Source organism: Zeus faber, assembly GCF_960531495.2.
Source record: "Zeus faber genome assembly, chromosome: 10".
NCBI lineage: Eukaryota > Metazoa > Chordata > Actinopteri > Zeiformes > Zeidae > Zeus > Zeus faber.
Window position 1 is genome coordinate 27,495,887 of NC_137199.1, and position 18,862 is coordinate 27,514,748.

General features: G+C 43.2%; 1 protein-coding gene across 2 annotated transcripts in view; it reads right to left on the reverse strand.

Annotated features, from left to right (window-relative positions):
* The window catches only part of atp8a1 (ATPase phospholipid transporting 8A1), a 106,461-nt gene that overhangs the window by 50,886 nt on the left and 36,713 nt on the right, over positions 1-18,862 (reverse strand). Inside the window, exons 7-15 of one of the 2 annotated variants that reach the window (XM_080007873.1) lie at positions 18,655-18,728; positions 17,367-17,436; positions 17,100-17,227; positions 16,467-16,578; positions 15,980-16,145; positions 10,680-10,807; positions 10,474-10,551; positions 10,147-10,235; positions 5,205-5,249 (exon numbers count right to left, since the gene is read on the reverse strand). In XM_080007873.1, coding sequence (XP_079863999.1) covers positions 5,205-5,249; positions 10,147-10,235; positions 10,474-10,551; positions 10,680-10,807; positions 15,980-16,145; positions 16,467-16,578; positions 17,100-17,227; positions 17,367-17,436; positions 18,655-18,728 — 890 coding nt within the window. Of the gene's footprint in view, positions 1-5,204; positions 5,250-10,146; positions 10,236-10,473; positions 10,552-10,679; positions 10,808-15,979; positions 16,146-16,466; positions 16,579-17,099; positions 17,228-17,366; positions 17,437-18,345; positions 18,421-18,654; positions 18,729-18,862 lie in introns of those variants that run through there. The other variant, XM_080007874.1, reaches the window with a different exon arrangement.

Genomic DNA, 18,862 nt, shown 5'->3' on the forward strand with positions numbered 1-18,862 from the left:
AACGTTAACCATTCAGATGAGTTTATTTCCGTGTTCCCGGAAGTCTCACAATCAGCCCCTCCAGATGTCCAAAGGTGTAATGGGTTTGAGAGTTCACCATGTAAGTGCCAGATATCGAGGCCTGATGGATAATAAAAACCGGTATCTATTACCTCGAACGAGGGACTGAGGCAACTGACATTACATTACATTACATTGCATTTAGCAGACGCTTTTATCCAAAGCGACTTACAATTATTCAAACACCGACGGACGCAGCCATCAGGAGCAATTAGGGGTTAAGTGTCTTGCTCAAGGACACTACAGCATGCTAGCAGGAGGAGCCTGGGATCCAACCAGCAACCTTTAGATTACTAGACGACCAGCTCTACCGCCTGAGCTACCATCCCCTTCTGACAGGGACTGAACTTCCCCTCAGTGGCTCGAGCCTACATCCCATTTTAACATGTGCTGTATCTCCAAAGAAAATGTTTTCAGTCTCAATAATTTAAAACCACTATGATGCATATTATTCAAAGGCTCCTACTCTTTGTATGCATTCAGAAAATGCATTTTAAAACCGCTTCAGTAGTCGGAGCCCATCAGCTTTGAGTCAACGTTATGTTCCGTCCAACCATTACAGAGAACACTTGTGTCCACAGACTATAGAAACACAATCATCACACGGTAATAAACGTGAGTGCAACATGGGTATTAAACTCGTGTTGAAAACAGCCGCACCGCAGTGTGGGAGATGCTAAAGTTTGGCCCTCAGGGCCCTCGGTAATGTGTGAGTGCAGGTGTTTGGGATTCTGCCTGTGTTGACAGAAGTGGAAGATCCTTGAGGTTGGCCATGGCAGGGTATGACTCCCCACCATAGCACACGCAGAACAAATCATTATCACATAATATCAAATACTCAAACAAGCCACACTCATTCATTTGTTCATTATCCACCTAAGATATCATCTTCACAGCATATATATTTTTTTAACTCCCTTATGTGATTTATTTATTTATTTTCATGTCCTACTGGTGAAGTGCCTCAGTTTTAAGAAACATGAAGACTGCAAGAAAAAAGAACAAACCTAGATTTATTTTTACTTTTCTGGCAGATGAAAAAAAACCAAAACAACAGAATAAACATCTCATAACATTAAAGTTATCAAATTCTAAATATAAACTAAATTATTTTTAACAATCTAAAGAAGCGATGATTTTTGGATAAGATTAAGAGTTCAAATAATAAATAGATTATAAACTTACACCAGGGAAAGCAGTAGCAAAAAGACACGTATGCAATCTTTTAAAGTGCAAGAGAACAGCATGCCTGGGGAAACAAGATGCACAGCTTGGTTTTTCATCAAACACACCTTCTGATGAAAAAAACAACAGCCTGTATTCATCCCTCTACACATGCCCTAAATATAGCCACCAGACACCCTGCGGCGCTTCACAGGATATCGATTGATTCCACCATGAATAACGGCCATAGATCAGCGAGCTGGCAGCTCTTCCTATTGGACTGAGGCTCAAATTAAATGTTACTGCCTGACTCATACCAGCCATTAGACTTCCTAATCCCAAAGGACAGCTTGTTTATGTTCCTCAGAGCCATTAGGCGATATTCCCAACTAGTCCAAAGTAAATAAATAAATTCAAACACAAGGCACTTCTAGCCAACAACACCATGGCAACCAGTATGGAAGCAGCATCTCACCAACACTACGAGCTAGAGTCAATAATGAAGAGGGCAAGTGAACAGATCGTTGACTTGCTCGCTAGATTTGCCCTCAAAAGGCAGTAGTTGCTTAGTTTCAAAGGGGCAATACTAATGTGAATGGTATTATTTTATTGTGAGCGAGTAGGCCGGTTAGGATAATCACACGATCAGCGGATCCTTTATTCATCCTCCGAGGGAAATTGCAAAAGCAATTTGGCATGCAATAAACGCTCCTCACTCCTCAACCGCCACTGAAACTAGTGGTACTGTACGACCCAATGCAATGTTTGATAAGATGCAAACATTACTTTTCGTAAAATATGACAATATGTCTGACTGGATCAATCGCTTCCTGTTAATAAGTACATGTATTTGGTTTATTGAAGGAAAATACCTAGCAGGATTTATTGTTACACTAATGTTGTTGTTACACTAATCTCTGTCGCAATGTAGCTTGAATGTTATTCTCCCTTGTCAGTCGCTTTGGATAAAAGCGTCTGATAAATGACTAAATGTAAATGTTAATGTAAAATAAATGTTGCCCCGTTTACTGCAAGGTTAATGGCATGACTCAAACTCTTTTAATGTTACAGCTATTGGTATACATTTGGTCGGTGCGACAAGGTTCTACAAGGCCTTTAATAGCGTTTGGAAGGCAGGAGAACGGGAGGTTAAACGGGGAGGGCGGGGATGCAGCATCCATCCCACTCACATGCCTGTATTACGATATGCCAGACAGTAAGATGTCCTTTTTCCATTCCTCTATGCCACCACTCACGTAGAACGCAAAATGCTCCAAGTGGCCCCAGGATATGGTTTTTATTGAATGTGCAGCTTCTTGTTTTGTTAATGTTCTTGCTCTGATTAGGTAAGTACAATGTGACCGTTTGGACGTGCACTGTTTAGTCCAATAGCCATAGAGCGTTAGATAGCGAGTAGATTCATTGCGTCTGAACTATGGGATTAAAAGGCTGTGGGGTTAGGATTGCACAATTCACCTTCTGCCAAAGTTCAAATCGATTTTCCAGTTTTTTCATTATAATTATTTATTTTCCCCATCTCCAACTCCATATAAGAAATGAGGTTTTAGCCGCCATGAGCCTTTGTCTAGGGCCGTGCTAGTGCAGTAAGCCATGTCCATCGCTTTGATGAGATTTCTTGTGCCCGTGGCTGGCGGTGGAGAGCAGGCAGTTATTGATTACCTGCTGGCACAAAATGGCCTTGTCGCTATGGGAACAAGGGTGCTGGCCGTTCACACTACACCACAATGGTGTGACTATGCACAGTTTACTGCTCTGGGGTGCAAGTACAAAAATAATAAAATAAAACTAAAAGATAACAGGACAACAGCAAGGTGGCTGAGAAATACCTGAAACTCAAACGGGACAAAATCTGTGCTGAATGAGAATTTAGAGGCACATGACACAATGACTCCTAGTTGTTATGATGAATGCCTGCAAATGTACTTGACAAATTAAGTAATTTGTGATGTGGCTAACCGCTACAGAGCCCTCATAGTGGAGTCTATGCATTAGAGATGTTCCAGTACCATTCTTTCAGTGTATTGGAAATCCTAATTGTCCATACACAAGAAAATTATTAAAGAGCGCTAAAAGACATGGCCAAAAGTACATGGACTCACCTTTCTAATGAGTGAATTTGGCTATTTCAGTCAGACCCAATGCTGCCAGGTGCATGAAAACAAGCACACAGCCACGTGATCTCTACAGACAAACATCTGCAGCAGAATGGGCCTCACTGAGGCGCTCAATGACATTCAACTTCGCACAGTCCGCCTTGCGAGAGCTGCCCCGGTCGACAGTATGCGCTATTGTAAAGCGGGAATCGCCTCAGAGCAACAACAGCTGAACCACAACGCGGCAGGCCAAACAAGATCGGAGGATGGTACTGCCAAGTGCTTAGGAGCATCGGGCGTGAAACTCGGCCGTCCTCGAATGCACGCTCACTAGGCCAGATGAAGTTCTGCGCCACAGACAACCCTACCATGCGCAATGCACTGGCTAGAGCGGTATAAGGCTTTGGAGCAATGGTAACGTGCTCACTGGAGTCATGTTCGCCATCTGGCAGTTTGGCAGATTAATCTAGAATGGGGATGAATCTGAAGAGAGAATGCTAACCGGCACCAAGGAGGAATAATCTGGGGCCTTGCACTTTCTTCATGGTTTAGGCTAACTTTGTGACAGCAGCTCGAGGAGGGCCCTCACTTGTTTCCACATGACAAGTGGGAGGTCCACACGGTTGCTTGTGGAGGTGGATGTGGAAGAACTTGACAGTCCCCCACAGAGCCCAGACTTCAACCTCATAGAACACTTTTGGGATGGAATGCCAACAGCAACGCCAGGAAGAATCATCCCTAATCAACGCCCGACCTCACTAATGATCAAATCCCTGCACCATTGTTTCAACATCTTCAGGAAAGTCTTCACAGAAAAGCATATTTTATATATATATATATATATATATATATATATATATATATATATATATATATATATATATATATATATATATATATATGTGTGTGTTTATATATATATGTGTGTGTTTATATATATATATATGTGTGTTTATATATACATATATATACACACACACACACACACACACACACACACACACATATATATATATATAAATATATATACACACACACATACAGTATATATAACATACTATAAGGTAAACATATGAACAGATAAGAGATAACTGTATTTCAGGACATTGAAAGCACATCTCACCTGTTTAAATTTCCTCACCATTCAGATACAAAACACTTTCATTAAAACGATCCTTTTTTTGTGTGGATACAATTATTTCATTTTCCTTACTCTCTCCACGGTGTTGGTTAAAATGGAAAAAAAATCGGTCAAAAAAAATCATGCTGTCATATTAAGTCAGCGAAAGCAACGGGCACCTCTTATGCAGATGGAGGAGTTCCTTTATTTAGCAAATGCTTTGGCAAATAAACTCAACTCCCCATGCAAAACGGATGAAACACGCCCATGCTGTGGCTACAGATCACAACTTCCAGCAGATATGGTAGACCCTCGGGGTAGTGCTGCGTATGCACATTCATGTTCGCATGTTGCAATGCAGGGACTAAACCCGATCGATTCTCATGAAACAAAAATAGATGCACTCATATTTCACCAATTGCTTCATCATTGACAAGACGCTTATACACACAGCTTGATACAGCAGTAGAAGTTAGATCGAACCTGTGTAAACAGAGTTTGTGCAAATTGTCACAATTCGACCGCGAACCCAAAATTATGCCATAGAATCTTGGGCCGCGTAAACGACTCAAGTTCCACAGTCTACATACAACACCACCAAAGTGCACTTAGAACGTAAAAAAAAAACACATAAATACACAGGATTTGTTTTTGCAGTCACATATCCCACAATGCAAAGCAGCACTAGTACATCACAGAAGCGAGGAGCAGGAACACAACCACGAGTTAACACCCACTCTTCTTACCAGTCATCCTCTGCAAAACTACCCTCCTCTGCCTCAGGGACGTGACTGCAGGAGCGAAGGTGGGGAAAAAAGATAGCTTGTTGATTTGAGTATAACAAGGCTCGCTGATGGAGAGAATTGATCCCTGGTGGTGGCGGGGGCATTGTGAGCACAGAATAGGATTCATTAAAATACATAAAGAAAGAAAGAAAATTTGAGATTAGACTACTTCATTGTGCATGTACAGGGCATCTTTGTGTATAGATTTTATTAAAAAACAAAAACAATTAATTAAGAATCATTGTACTATTCAAAATTTCCTAGAATTAGGCCAACGACGTGTTCACAGTCATCCTGAAGTGGCAGTTACACAGAGGTACATGACATACACAGTGTATAGCTACAACCATTAAACACTTTCAATATATTTAATAATAACATATAATTCAAAATGTAAATACAAACTTTTATACTACTGGGTTTGGCCAAATGAATTCAAAACGGAGGAAATGTAACGGGGGAGGCAGAAGGAGGAGGAAACAACGCGGAGAGAAGCAAACTCGTAGGAAAATGAGAATCTGAAATACTCAATGTCACCAAAAGGAAGAAAAGGCTTTGGAAATTAGCCTCAACCCTGTGTCTGTGTGTGCGTGTGCGTGTGCGTGCGTGGTCATGAGTGACAAGTCTTGCCCTTTTGGAAATCAGAATGGGGTTAAATTGCACACTGTTCCAGGACGAGGCATCAAATTATTTTCCCATCTCTGATCTCTGTTCTGGCAGAATAACAGAAATCTCGGGTTTTGTTGATTGTAAAGTGACTGACAAGTAGCTGAGCGTCGCTGAGCTCTGCAGCCTGTTCCTTGATTAGAAGTGACATTGACTGTCTTCAATGTCACTGAATAAACTAAAGTGCCATCCTAGCGAGCTTGTTTAGCAAACTCAAAATTAACTTACTGATGGTCGTTGTAAGTAGGTGCTGTTGCCCTATTCCAGTCAAATTAGGCCAAGACACTGCTAAAAGCCTGTCCAACCTGTATTTCTATAATACTGTCGATTTGGGCCCCGGCGACAGCCACTGGAATTAATTAATCTCTTCACCCATGGGTGTGGATTTATTAACTACAGCAACAGTGAACTTGTGTTTAAGAAGACATGCGCATCACACACGAAGAGATGGCCGAGTGTGCTGTGTGTGTGTGTTGTTTTTCCCCACACGTCAAATAGCAACAGTGGGTGGGCTCAGGAGCCCCCCACGGCACATGACGGAAAAAATATATATAAAATTTGTAATCCGTGAGCACAGTTTATAAACCGTATCCACGGATTACAAAACTATTATATTTTAATTAATAAAGAGCCCATTGAATTTTGATGATATTTACTTTGCATGAAGTCCTTGAAAAAAAAAAAAAAAAAAAAAAGGCACTTGCAAAGAACTTGAAAGTGCTTGAAAATCATTTTGCATATGAAAAACGATTTGTGTGCAAAGCACCCAGACTCTCCACAGTAAATTCTCACGACACACCCACTCTCTCGTCATGCCCGCCTTCGAGCACCAGCACCTTTCCAACCACTAGGCTTTATTTTTAGTAATCTGCGGGTACGATTTTATAATCTGTAGGTACGGCACAGTATATTAACCCGTGGGTGCGGTTAAGTAAACTGTAGGTATGGTTTAGTAAACTGCGGGTACAGTTTAGTAATCCATGGGTACTGTTTAGTAATCCATGGGTACTAGCACCTTTTCAACCGCTAGGCTTAATTTTTAGTTATCTGTGGGTAGGGTTTAGTAATCTGTTGGTTGGGTTGAGTTATCACTGGGTATGGTTTATTAACTCACAGTGGCTACAGGATGGTTTAGTAAACAGTGGGTGCAATTCAGTAATACGTGGCTACTGTTTAGAAATCCGTGGGTAGGGTTTAGTAATCCGTGGGTAGGGTTTAGTAATGAGTGGGTAGGGTTTAGTAATCAGTGAGTTAGGGTTTAGTAATCAGTGGGTAGGGTTTAGTAATGAATGGGTAGGGTTTAGTAATCAGTGAGTTAGGGTTTAGTAATCAGTGGGTAGAGTTTAGCAATCAGTGAGGTAGGGTTTAGTAATCAGTGGGTAGAGTTTAGTAATCAGTGGGTAGAGTTTAGCAATCAGTGAGGTAGAGTTTAGTAATCAGTGGGTAGAGTTTAGTAATCAGTGGGTAGAGTTTAGTAATCAGTGGGTAGGGTTTAGTAATCGGTGAGTTAGGCTTTAGTCATCGGTGGGTAGGGTTTAGTGATCGGTGGGTAGGGTTTAGTAATCCGTGGGTAGGGTTTAGTAATCCGTGGGTAGGGTTTAGTAATCCGTGGGTAGGGTTTAGTAATCCGTGGGTAGGGTTTAGTAATCAGTGGGTAGGGTTTAGTAATCGGTGAGTTAGGGTTTAGTAATCGGCGAGTTAGGGTTTAGTAATCGGTGGGTAGGGTTTAGTGATCGTGGTTAGGGTTTAGTAATCCGTGGGTAGGGTTTAGTAATCAGTGGGTAGGGTTTAGTAATCCGTGGGTAGGGTTTAGTAATCCGTGGATACAGTTTCCTCACATTTTATTTTTGTTTTCATCATGGGCCGCGGGCGGCTCCGTTGTTCGCAGTTATGTGAATAAGAAATGCTTTCGCCAGCCTGGGGCAAACACACCCAGCTCTCCTCGGTAATTTCAAATGCAACTCAACATCTTTTTTTTTTTTCAAGTTTTTTCAAGCAGCGTCAATCATCTAGTGATGTAACCTGTGGAAATGTGTAAAGTGCTGCAGCTGCATCATGTGGAATTCTGTCCTTGATACTATGTTTAGTATCAAGGGCATAATACACCGTTCTTTATACTCATCACCCTGCATCACCTCCCTGATGCTTTTCATTATTATTATTATTATTATTATTATTATTATTATTGAGTATCATAGAGTATCACTGAGTCTTTGTGTTTTGTTAAAGAGATCCAGCAAATGTGTTTCAGGTTCATACTTTTCCTGAACACCGTGATGTGCTTTGAGCCCTATTATTTCAGAGTGCGACTATTTTTTAAACGATTCAAAATTAAAATGTGTTTTGTTTTGGTTTTCATTCCACAAAAACAAGTTGTTCAGTGAATCAGCTTGAGATGGAGAAATGTGCTTGTTCTGTGAGAAACACAAATACAAAGGACGTTTTGTCTGACTTGATCGACCTCAATTTCTGTAATTGTCAAGGACCATGACCCCCTTTCAATATAGCGGACGGAATTTTGGTAAATTAATTGTTTTAAATAGTTTTAGTATTTGAAACATAGTAAAAGAGTAATCAGATTAGTACATTACATTACGGTTATGACGAACTGTTTATGTGGTGAGCTCCACTTTGAAAACAAACCAACACAGCTCAGAGAGGAGAGACCACCGAGTAATAATCACCAGCAGCATGGTCCAAAGTGGCACAGCCTCATTAGAAGCTGCCTTTAGCTCTCCTGTAATGAAACACTCGTCCATATTCATAAGGCAGGGAGGGAGTCCTCATTTCCAGATTCACGGCCGGATGTCTTTTTGTGGGATGAGGGCGAGGCTGCGGCCGACTTCCATTTTTACAGCGAGGGCTTCTTTCCCTGCAGAGCAGCAGATGTTGCGGCAGCCCTCCTCTGCAACGGGCATCACGCTAATCCCCGTGGGCCGCGTGAAATAATCATCATACCTACAATGACATTTTTGCCGTTCCAAAACGAGGAAATATCCTCCGTCGCCCTAGGAGGCGTTTGTCACTCGTCGCCCCTCGTGTCAACAACATGAAATTGCTGCTTGAACGGTGTGAAAATGTCAACGTGCTCAACAGGCTGCATCACGGGGGATAGAAACACTCTTAACGTCCTTCAGCCGCCACTTCAATCATGTTTTTAATTGAATTCTAACGGGATTAATGGCGTATTGTCACGGCGGCGCTTGCTTGGGCCGCGTGGAGGATCCTCCCCGGTTCCTTCCGCGTCTGCTAACAGTAAAACTAATTATTCTTTGCCCAAAGAAAACGACACTGCGTTCACGGCACAGAGGCATTAAAGGCAGAGTGAGATATATGTCAGCCTCTAACAGGATAAACTGTGACGTCACTGAGTCACCCGAGTCTAATCACGTTACAGAAATCACAGTGGAAGATGAAAGGGCCGTACCGGTGGCAAATTGAGTTTTAGCCCGTTTACGAGTCAACGCACGCGTTACCACTTTGCCATTGTCCCGATGACAGCTCACATCTTTAAATGTTTGATATCATCTCTAGTTTCCGCTTTTGTAAAATTCAGACAATATGAGTGGTGAGAAAATGTTCTTTAAATAAATCTCCTGGTCCCAGTGACAATTACTGTAACACCTATTTTTGGCAGAGGTACTTCATTTTGCCGTATTTGTTCATTCCCATTGAAAGGCAGAACAAATTTCTCACCATACCGATCAGTTTTTTAAAACCCGAAAATAGAGACAATATCAAAAAAATCTAAACGTGAGCGATCATCAAGGAAATGGTCATCAGTAAAATAGTTGCGCTTACAAGTAAACGGGCGATATCTCAATTTGACACCGGGTATGACCAGCTTTCTCTGTAATGGTTATTTTATCACACGTTATTTTATGTTTCCAGAAAACTCCCGATTTCTGGCGGGACACCAACCCAAGGGCTTAAGCGAAATTCTATTACGAGAGGAAAAAGAGAGCCCACTATAAGATCCACTGAGACAAACGACCGACTGGACGCCGGAGAAGGAGGAAGGGAAAGTGCCTTTGCAAACGTCTGCCCGCCTTTTATTTATAGTCCGTGTTGCGAGGAGCAGTGATCCAGCTGCCAACAAGGAGGCAGGGGAGGAGACGGGAACGCCAGATGTACTCCGATGCACACGCGGTATTTAATGAAGGTGAAGGGGGAGGAAGCCTTAGAGGTCAGGGGGAGGATAAGATGGAGGTACGGCGGGGGAGGGGGTGCGACTCACCCGTAGGCCACGCCGGCGATGGTGCACTTCTTGAACTGCATCACGTTGCAGGTCAGGGTCCCCGTCTTGTCAGAGAAAATATATTTCACCTGCGTCGGGGAGAGAAGGGAGTGCGAGACATGACGGAGGGCGACGGTAAATCAGGGATCTGTGTCGGCCGGACGGAATGGTTTTTTTTTTCTTTTTTTTAAGAGGAGGCTGTGCGTCGAATCCGACTGCACCCAGAGGGTTTTTTTGTTTTTTGTGTGAGAGGCAAGGCCGATCAGGAGTCCCGCGTTTTCCGGAGCTTTATGTGTGACCGCCGGTAGGAAGGAGTGAGTGTGTTACCTGGCCCAGTTCCTCATTAAGGTTGGAGGTACGAGCCATGGCAGGCGTGTTGGTGGCCTCAAAGAGCATATCTGTGTCCTGCAATCAATTGCAAAGACCGTTAAGGTTTATTTTGTTCCTTCTTTTCCCTCGGTGGGGGAACATTGGAGATTTGAGATGCAACAGAATGAAACCGGTTTTGAGAAGCCAGCGGCTCATTAACTCACCCAGTTGATGAAGAAAGCCTGAATGAACTTGATAACCTCCAGTGTGACCAGAAGACTGATGGGGATCAGGTTGTTGAAGAGGATGATGAAGGTGAGGAAATTGAGGCCAAAGTTAGCCGCGCCGCCGTCTGTCAGGGGACAAGTTTTAGAGAAAGATAGCAAACACAAAGGAAGCCCCAATGAGTCCGGGTTCGGGGGAATTACAGGTTTTGAAAAAGAAAGAAAAAAAAAACTGCCCAAAGTTACTCCCAGCAAATGAACAACGTTGTCCAAACGTTTAGAAAGTCACCAGCTTCCGTTGTCCATTAGCTGGAATTAACCTTCTCTTCCTCCCAACTTCATCGTCTTACCAATCAATTGATTAAAATCAAATTTTAAGTCCCAAAGATTCAAGGTAGCAAACAGGGACTGCGTCATCTTTACTTTAGATGTCTTTCATGTTATAGCAGCAGCCTTGGCATCCAGCATGATCCAGGCAATGATTTCAACAAAGCACTATGCAAATGATGCTGGCTCCCACCCTCAGTCTGCGGTGATCAACACGTTTCCCCACTCACACCGTACACACAAACGGGATTGATGTGATTTACCTTTCCTCAGCTTGCAGCAGGTGCAAGAGTTACCTTCCTCAACCCAAGCCTTCATCTTGGCATTGTGGTTGAGAGGGCCAGCCCTTCCCGACATGACAGAATGATTGCGAAAATAATGAAATGGCACAAAGAAGATGGCATAACGGAAGCTACTGCTACCAGTACAACAGCACATAAGGGGGGGGGGGATCTCTCAGAGGTGTGGGGGTGTGTGTGTGGGGGAGGGGGGCGGGGGGGACAGACTTGTTGGATGCTCTCAAGACAAAGGGAGGGAGATTCAGTCCATAGCAAACTCTCAACCAACAAGAAGTGCAAAAGAGTGGGTGGATTATTTTCCAGAGTTGGGTGTTAATAATAATCACTGTTTTTCTCACATCAATAGAGGCTCTCTCATGAAACTTTTGTTAGATAAATAAATTGCATGTGAACCAACAGCAATGACAAACCAATCAAACCAAGGCAACCCAATACATGCACAAGTCTTTACACCTCAAGTCTTGACATAAATCTGCTTGGAAGTATAATGTTCTTGGGGGGAAGTATGTTTTTTTAAGCTCGGCACATGGACACCGAATAATTTTACTTTTTTTTTTTTTTTTTTAAATACCACCAGAAGGGAGTGTACTTAAATCTTAATAAACAAAAGGGCCACTTCATCTGCCTCAGAAAGTATTTACACTACAGCAAGGTCACAACGGTCCCTCACCTTGATGCTAGAGGCACTGGTGAAGTCAGCTGCCTCAACCTCCAGCAAACCTTTCGGGGACAGTGTTGGCCACAGAAGTCGCAGCGAGATTGACTCTGCTTTTGCGTCTTATTGCAGAAAGCATTCTAGGCCTTGAAACGTGCATTTTATCCATGAAACAGGTGCAAGGGCCTGGAAGCACAGTTCATCTGTCAGCTGAAGCTCACCTTGCGTGTCAAGATGCGCTTCCCTCTTTTATGAATGTGTATCTAAGTGAGGATCCACAAATAACAGTAGGATATATTCTAAGTAGGGTGGATTGCACATTTACTAACATTCATGCAATAGGTGTCCCTTTTCCAGGGAAATTCCTCCACCTATAAATTGTGGATGCAAGTTTTGCAAACAAAGGTGGCTGCAACTAGGTTGGGATTGTAGGAGACACAAGTTCTGAATGAATGCAATGTACAACCTCTACCTATTTTAAGATGAGCGTCTGCTGGACCAGTCGCTCCATCTAACTCAGCTCCCTCTACTGCGGCGGTGTACCATGGTTGAGTTGGCTTGTATTTTGCTATAAGCAACTTCATGTTTGTCTTTTCATGTTCTGCCATCTATTTTCCCCAACCTCTGGAATTTGTTTTGTGACTCGTGAAAAGATTTATTTAATGAGCAGCAGTCAGCCCATATCCTATTTTCCTTCAACTGAAGTTGCACTGCATCTCTCCAAAATGTTTTGGTGTTACTTAATCACTGTAATTTGTGTTCTGTTACTCAATCAAATGATGAATCACAAGTTTTATTCTAGCATCACTTAATCTAGCTTTTCTTTTCACTACCAAGCCAGGTGGAAGGAGCCATGTATTTGCAAATCCCCCCACGTTAAAGCTCTGCTCCAGGGTCGAAAATGCGACGAGATGGAGGTCCCATTCAATGATTGTCTACTTATCTATTCGGCAAATGAGACATTGAACGAAGATTGTCTGAGAAAATGCTTGATAATGCCTTTCCTGTACATACAGTAAATCCTGTTCTTGGTGCTCTATGGAACAACAGATCTGCAATTTCACTAAGTAAGATAATCAGAAAAGTCACACCGTGAAGAGCTGAAACCGATATCTCTACCTGCCTTTAAGTGGATACAGATACTGGGATTGAGGTGTGAGAATGTATAACAAATGACTGTTATTCCTTTCAGCACTAAATCTGCATGGGGACAAGTTGTTGGGATGTATGGACTTGGAAGAATGCCAGTATGGGCTGGTGTCAGCGCTTTCCGCTTGCTCAAAGTCAAATTAATTATTTACCAGGCATGCACATTCTCAGCCTTTGGCGACGTATTCGCTGTGGTGTCTGATGTGGGGCGGGCTAACAGTTATCCCATGTTGGCTGTTCTGCCACTGTCTCCAGTTCAGTGTCTACTTCCATATTGTCAAGATGGTGTCTGAGAAACTGCGTATCAAGACATAATACGCATTTATCGTTCGGTTTGGGTGTATGTGAAAAAGATGATGATAATAGTAACCTGCCACCTCCCTCTTTTTTGTCACTGGTTGTATAATATGCTGTGGACAGAGTCTCAACCTCCCGTAGTAGAGTACAGTCAGTCTCAAGATGGACACCTGCTTTATGACTTACATTCACCACATCACTGCTCTATAGGTTCTTTTAGAAATAGGCTATAATGCTGATGTCACCCATTGGCGCCAATCTGAGACAACCCAATCTCTATTGACAAATATTTATTTAAAAGATAATAATAATAAAACAGTCTAAGTCATAAAGCAGGATGAAATTGATAGGGCATAATGTTTCCTACACCGCCCTACTGGGAAACACAGTAATGACCCAAATGGCACGATAAGCACTTTGCAAAGCAAGTTCAGAGCTTAATCACAACAGGCAAACTGGTATAGCAACTCACCTTAAATATGCCTCTCTAATCAACAATGACTATGTATAGCCTTTATTTCCTTGTGTTGTGTCAAAAGGTTTGTGGGAACTTTTAGTTAAAGCAACACTATGTAACTTTGTTTACCTTAAAATAACAGCTTCAAAATCATTTTGATGCTACACTGACTTGTAATATGGAGAATGGCACCTCTTTCATTCCCACCCATCGTCCGGTAATAATCCCCATACAAAACGTAGCTGCTCCACCCCGTCTCGCCCGACATGTGGGCGAGACGGGCCAGTGGTGCGCCCGCACCTCAGGGCCTGCGAGGCGATCTGCCAGGCCGAGCACATCTGGTACCCACACCGGAAGCAGGGGCCGCTCCCCGCACCCTCTCTCCCCACGGCTCCGTGGACTGAGTGCTCGCTGAGTGCTCGGCAAGGTCCCTGCAAGGTGCACTGTAACCTAGGTGTAGATTGCATCTGCGTTTGTAACATAGACTGTTATTGAAACGTAATCGATAAGGTTGAGATTTGTCCGGTAAAATTAATTATTTTCGGACACCGGACCGAGGTTTATGACAGTGGTGTAAAAGTGCAACTGCAGTCAAACTGCTGTAGGGGAGCTAAATCCCAAATACCAAAAGTTACATAATGCTGCTTTATAGGACAGTTCCAGTGTCAAATTGAGTTTTAGCCCATTTACCAGCCACCAGCACACGCATTTTACAACACCCCTGACCATTTTCGTGATGATAGCTTAAATTTTGAATTTTTTAATATTGTCTCTATTTTTGGCTTTGGGAAAATTTCAATGATATGGTGAGAAACCCGCCTAAAATATTCTCCTGGTCTTGTTGACAACTACGGCAACACATACATGTATGTTTGTCAGTAACTTTATTTTGCAGTACTCTTGCAAAGGCAAAAGTGCCATTGCTTTGACATGGATTTACAAAATTAAATCACTTTTAGAAATGTACATGTAATTGTGTGAGGGACTAGGAGATAATTTTAAGGTACGTATCTCAACATAATCGTTAAAATTTTCTGAACCAAAAATATGATTAATAAAAAAATCATGATAAAGGGTCAGGTCATGTAAAATGTGTTTGCTGACTAGTATAAACAGAGAAAAACTCAATGCAACGCCAGCACGGTCCTTTAAACAGATTTTTTTTCAAGGATGACAAAATCCACGTGAAGGATTTGCATCTGTTTTTGCTGCCTCTGTCTTTCCCAACATCAACACAAGAAAATAAGACAGTGGAGGCATTAAGAAAATGTCAGCACACACCCCTTGGGCTGCTCTACGCCTCGTGTTCAACCCACAAACAAAATAAGCCTCGTGCCATGAAAAGATTCCTGAGAACAACCTCATCTCCTTGGCAGGCAAGGAGCAGAAAAACAAGAGTTGTAATTCATTTGTTATGAGAGGAAAAAGAGGAGACAAGATGGAGGTCTGGGGCTCAGGAGATTGCAAAGTGTTTAACGTGCCATACAAAAAAATGGAAGGAGAGACACTTTTTGGAACAGGCACTAAAACGGACTAAATGAAGGTAAAAGAGAGCTGGAGGGGAAAAACCTATCGTTGGATCCCTGGTATGTACTTGTCCATGGCATGGGCCCTTAGAAAGTAGGGCAACCATTTAGGGGGCGAGGGTAGGGGGCTTCATTTGCTTAGCAAAGGCAGAGCTTCTGTTAGGGGTTAGTAAGGGAGGGTCATTCACGGATGGCCAAGGCTTTTAAATGGTTGTTACCTGGAGCTGTTAAAAAAAACAACAAAAAACAAAAGAAAACAAAAAATAACAAAAAAAAAATCAAAAAGAACATTAGAAAGTAACCAAAGAGTACAGCAGCGCAGTGATATTCAACCATTTCTTTTTCACATCACATATCTATGCGTGTCACAGCTTCATTTACATCTACAGGGAATTTACCTATTCCCACATTGCCACATATTTCACTTGTGGTGCCACACATACTGTAACCAAGGCAACGTAAAAAACAACAGCAGCACACACTGACACTAACAAAGGTAACTCAAAATGACAGAGAATTAAGCAGACATGGACAAGTGATACAAAAATATGTGGAATAAGAGGTGCAGTATGCGCCGCTGGGGCCCTTACAGTTGAGGTCCATGTACCAGGCGGCGTTGCCATACTGGTACTTCCAGATGGTCTGGCCAATAGAGCAAACAAGAGAGATGGCCAGCAGGCAGCCAAACAGCACCAGGATCTGGAAGTTGGTGATGCGCTCCACGTTGGACAGCTTCAGAGGAGGGCGGGTGGAATTCTGGGAAACACAAAATGAAAAAAGTGCGGCCACTGATGTAGGACGAGGAGTATGACACACGTTGCTCCATCCTTTGCATGTTTATGAGCCACAGAAGCGCACCATTATGCCCTATGTATATTAATTTGAGGGTTCGACAATATCAATAAGAATAAAAATACCCGTAACAAATAAACACAACTGAGAACAAAGAATCAATAGAACACACTATGGTTTAAATGCGATACTTTGCTTGTGACCGCTTGGCAATATGTTCCTGTTTTGTCTGGGGTTTCATTGGTTTCATAAATATTTTCAGGAAGCTGCAAAAATATGCTGTACCTGCATGAGTTTGGTGTCGTGTCCGGTATAGACCACTATTCCATGCACCCACTGCGTGTTCCTGAGCTGAGCCCCTCGGAGCAAGATCTGATCCGGACCGAGTGGAACGGTGCTGCAGTAGGAAACGGGGCATTTGTAAAGTAGTTCAATCATTAAAGCTCCAAACAGGTCAGGTCAGGTGTGTCAATGCTTGAACTTTAGCAGCTAAAGCGCTTGTTAAAACACTCATAACACATAAACAAACACCAGAAGCTCTATCACACTCTATGATATGATCAATATGATGAAGTTCCATAAACACAGATAAGGTAGCCCTTTCAAATATCTTCCTTGATCCAAGTCTCCTCTTAGTTTTAGGCACTTCTGCTTGTTCAGTAAGGGACGCAATAATTCTATCAGAATACATAACAACCAGAATACAGACATGTTTTAATAAACCTCAACCACAGTAGTCTTACATAACAAGACTTTGTTGTGCAAGAGGACCCAATTAAATAAATAATCACATACCACGAAAGCACCTCTCCCCCCCAAAAGAAAGATTCGATTTCCCCTAAAAAGAGTGTTCTGTTTACTGGCTAATCATTCCCTTCGCCTCAGGGCCCAGAAATGGAGCTCTGCGGCCGCGCCCACCTGTGTCCATCCAGACGGATGTTCCCTACGAACTCGTAGAGATGTCGATTAGGACTCTCGCACTCCATGCGCCCAGAGAGGCGCACCAGGCTTTCCAGGTCCTTGATCTCTGCCGTCATCTGAAGACCCTGTCATAAAGTCACAGGCACGGCACAGATGTGGATTAGTATTCTGCTGCCATTTGGGACTGTTGAAATACGGACATCACCATCCTTGCATCAGTGTATCCTGCGCACACAAGGAAACAAAACAGAGATTTGTGATCACCTGTCTGATTTTCAGGTTCGTCTCTCCGTCCAGGTTTGAGGTTTCAATGTAGCACATACCCTGTGGTTCACTGTTTTGGAGTAAAAAGAAGACAGTGGATATGCATCGCAAATCATGTATGATCTGAAATTGCTGAATGCAATTAGAAGACATTGGGTGTATTTTTTATTTATTATATTCAGTGTGGGAGATTTACAAGATTGACGTCAAATCCAATTAGGCTAAATTATTCTGGGGCCAAAAGACAAGGGGCAGCTCCCGCAGAAAGATCATATTGGACTACGGCCGCACCTTCTTAAATACCTAAAAATGTTTGCTGAACGGGAGTCAACAATAATACTCTGAAGGTAAACAAGAAGTATGTTTTTTCCACTAAAGCAGGAACAGATGTGGTTAAGCCCTTCCTTTGCTGCTGCCCTTGAGATTGAGATTAGTCCACAAAGAGAGCGAGAGCGAGAGAGAGAGAGAGAGAGAGAGAGAGAGAGAGAGAGAGAGAGAGAGAGAGAGGGGACTGGGTGAGATGCGATGGTGTGCAGGCATGCAGAGCAGGCAGATGAGGTGCAGGGATGGGTTAGAGTGTGCTGGTGCTGAGGGTTAGCTGGTCTGGCTGCTCCAGAAACAGCGTGATTTGTGCGCAGAGGGATAGTCAAAAAATAAATAAAAACACTCAGCGGTGGAGTGATGTCATTAAACAGTCAGTTAAAAATGATTCTGCCCTTCCGCCAAGCTGTGCTGAAAAGCCAGGGAACAGATAGGCCCGTCCCCACACACTGAATAAAACAACGACTTCAATTCCGCTTGAGTAGGAAGGAGCTGCAATGGAGACTCTTCGTGTGACGATGAGGAACATGGCCAAACAACAATGTCAAGATGCATTTCACCGATTTTGGAATGTGACTCCATGCACGACATCACTTCAAACTCTGCGTTTGGTGCGCATCCAAAGCCATGCAGCGGTTGGACAAAACATGGAGCGTACTGTACTGTATGTCAACATCCAAACTTAAAAAGGAGTGCTTTTCAAAGTGCCTCGGTTCAGTCTGGACCGTGTGGCTGGTACGGCTTGTCTCTCTCTCGCTCTTGTGCTGGAGAATATTGAGGAGAGGGACATGACGAGGGAGCTAAAATGTAGAGGAACGCGGCGCGACCTTCGGCGCTCTCAACGTCCAGCGATTGCCAACACAATGGGAGGCCCCCGTCCCTCCTCCAGAGCAACATTAAACATTTATCAGTGGAGCGGAGACGAGGGCCTGGCCGCCCAGCTCAGCGGTGATGCCGGTTTCCTGACCTGGACGACAGGATGACGAGGTCAGCCGGGAGGTGATCCCCGTTGGCCGCTCTGACTACCTCCCCAACAGCCACCTATTACCCAGCATGCACCAGCAGGTGGAAGTTGGAGGGGGGGGGGGGTTTAAAAACAAGAAAACAAACAAACAAACAAAGGAAAACAAATAAGACATGGACAGGGAGACAGGGGAAGGAAGAGACAACTGTTA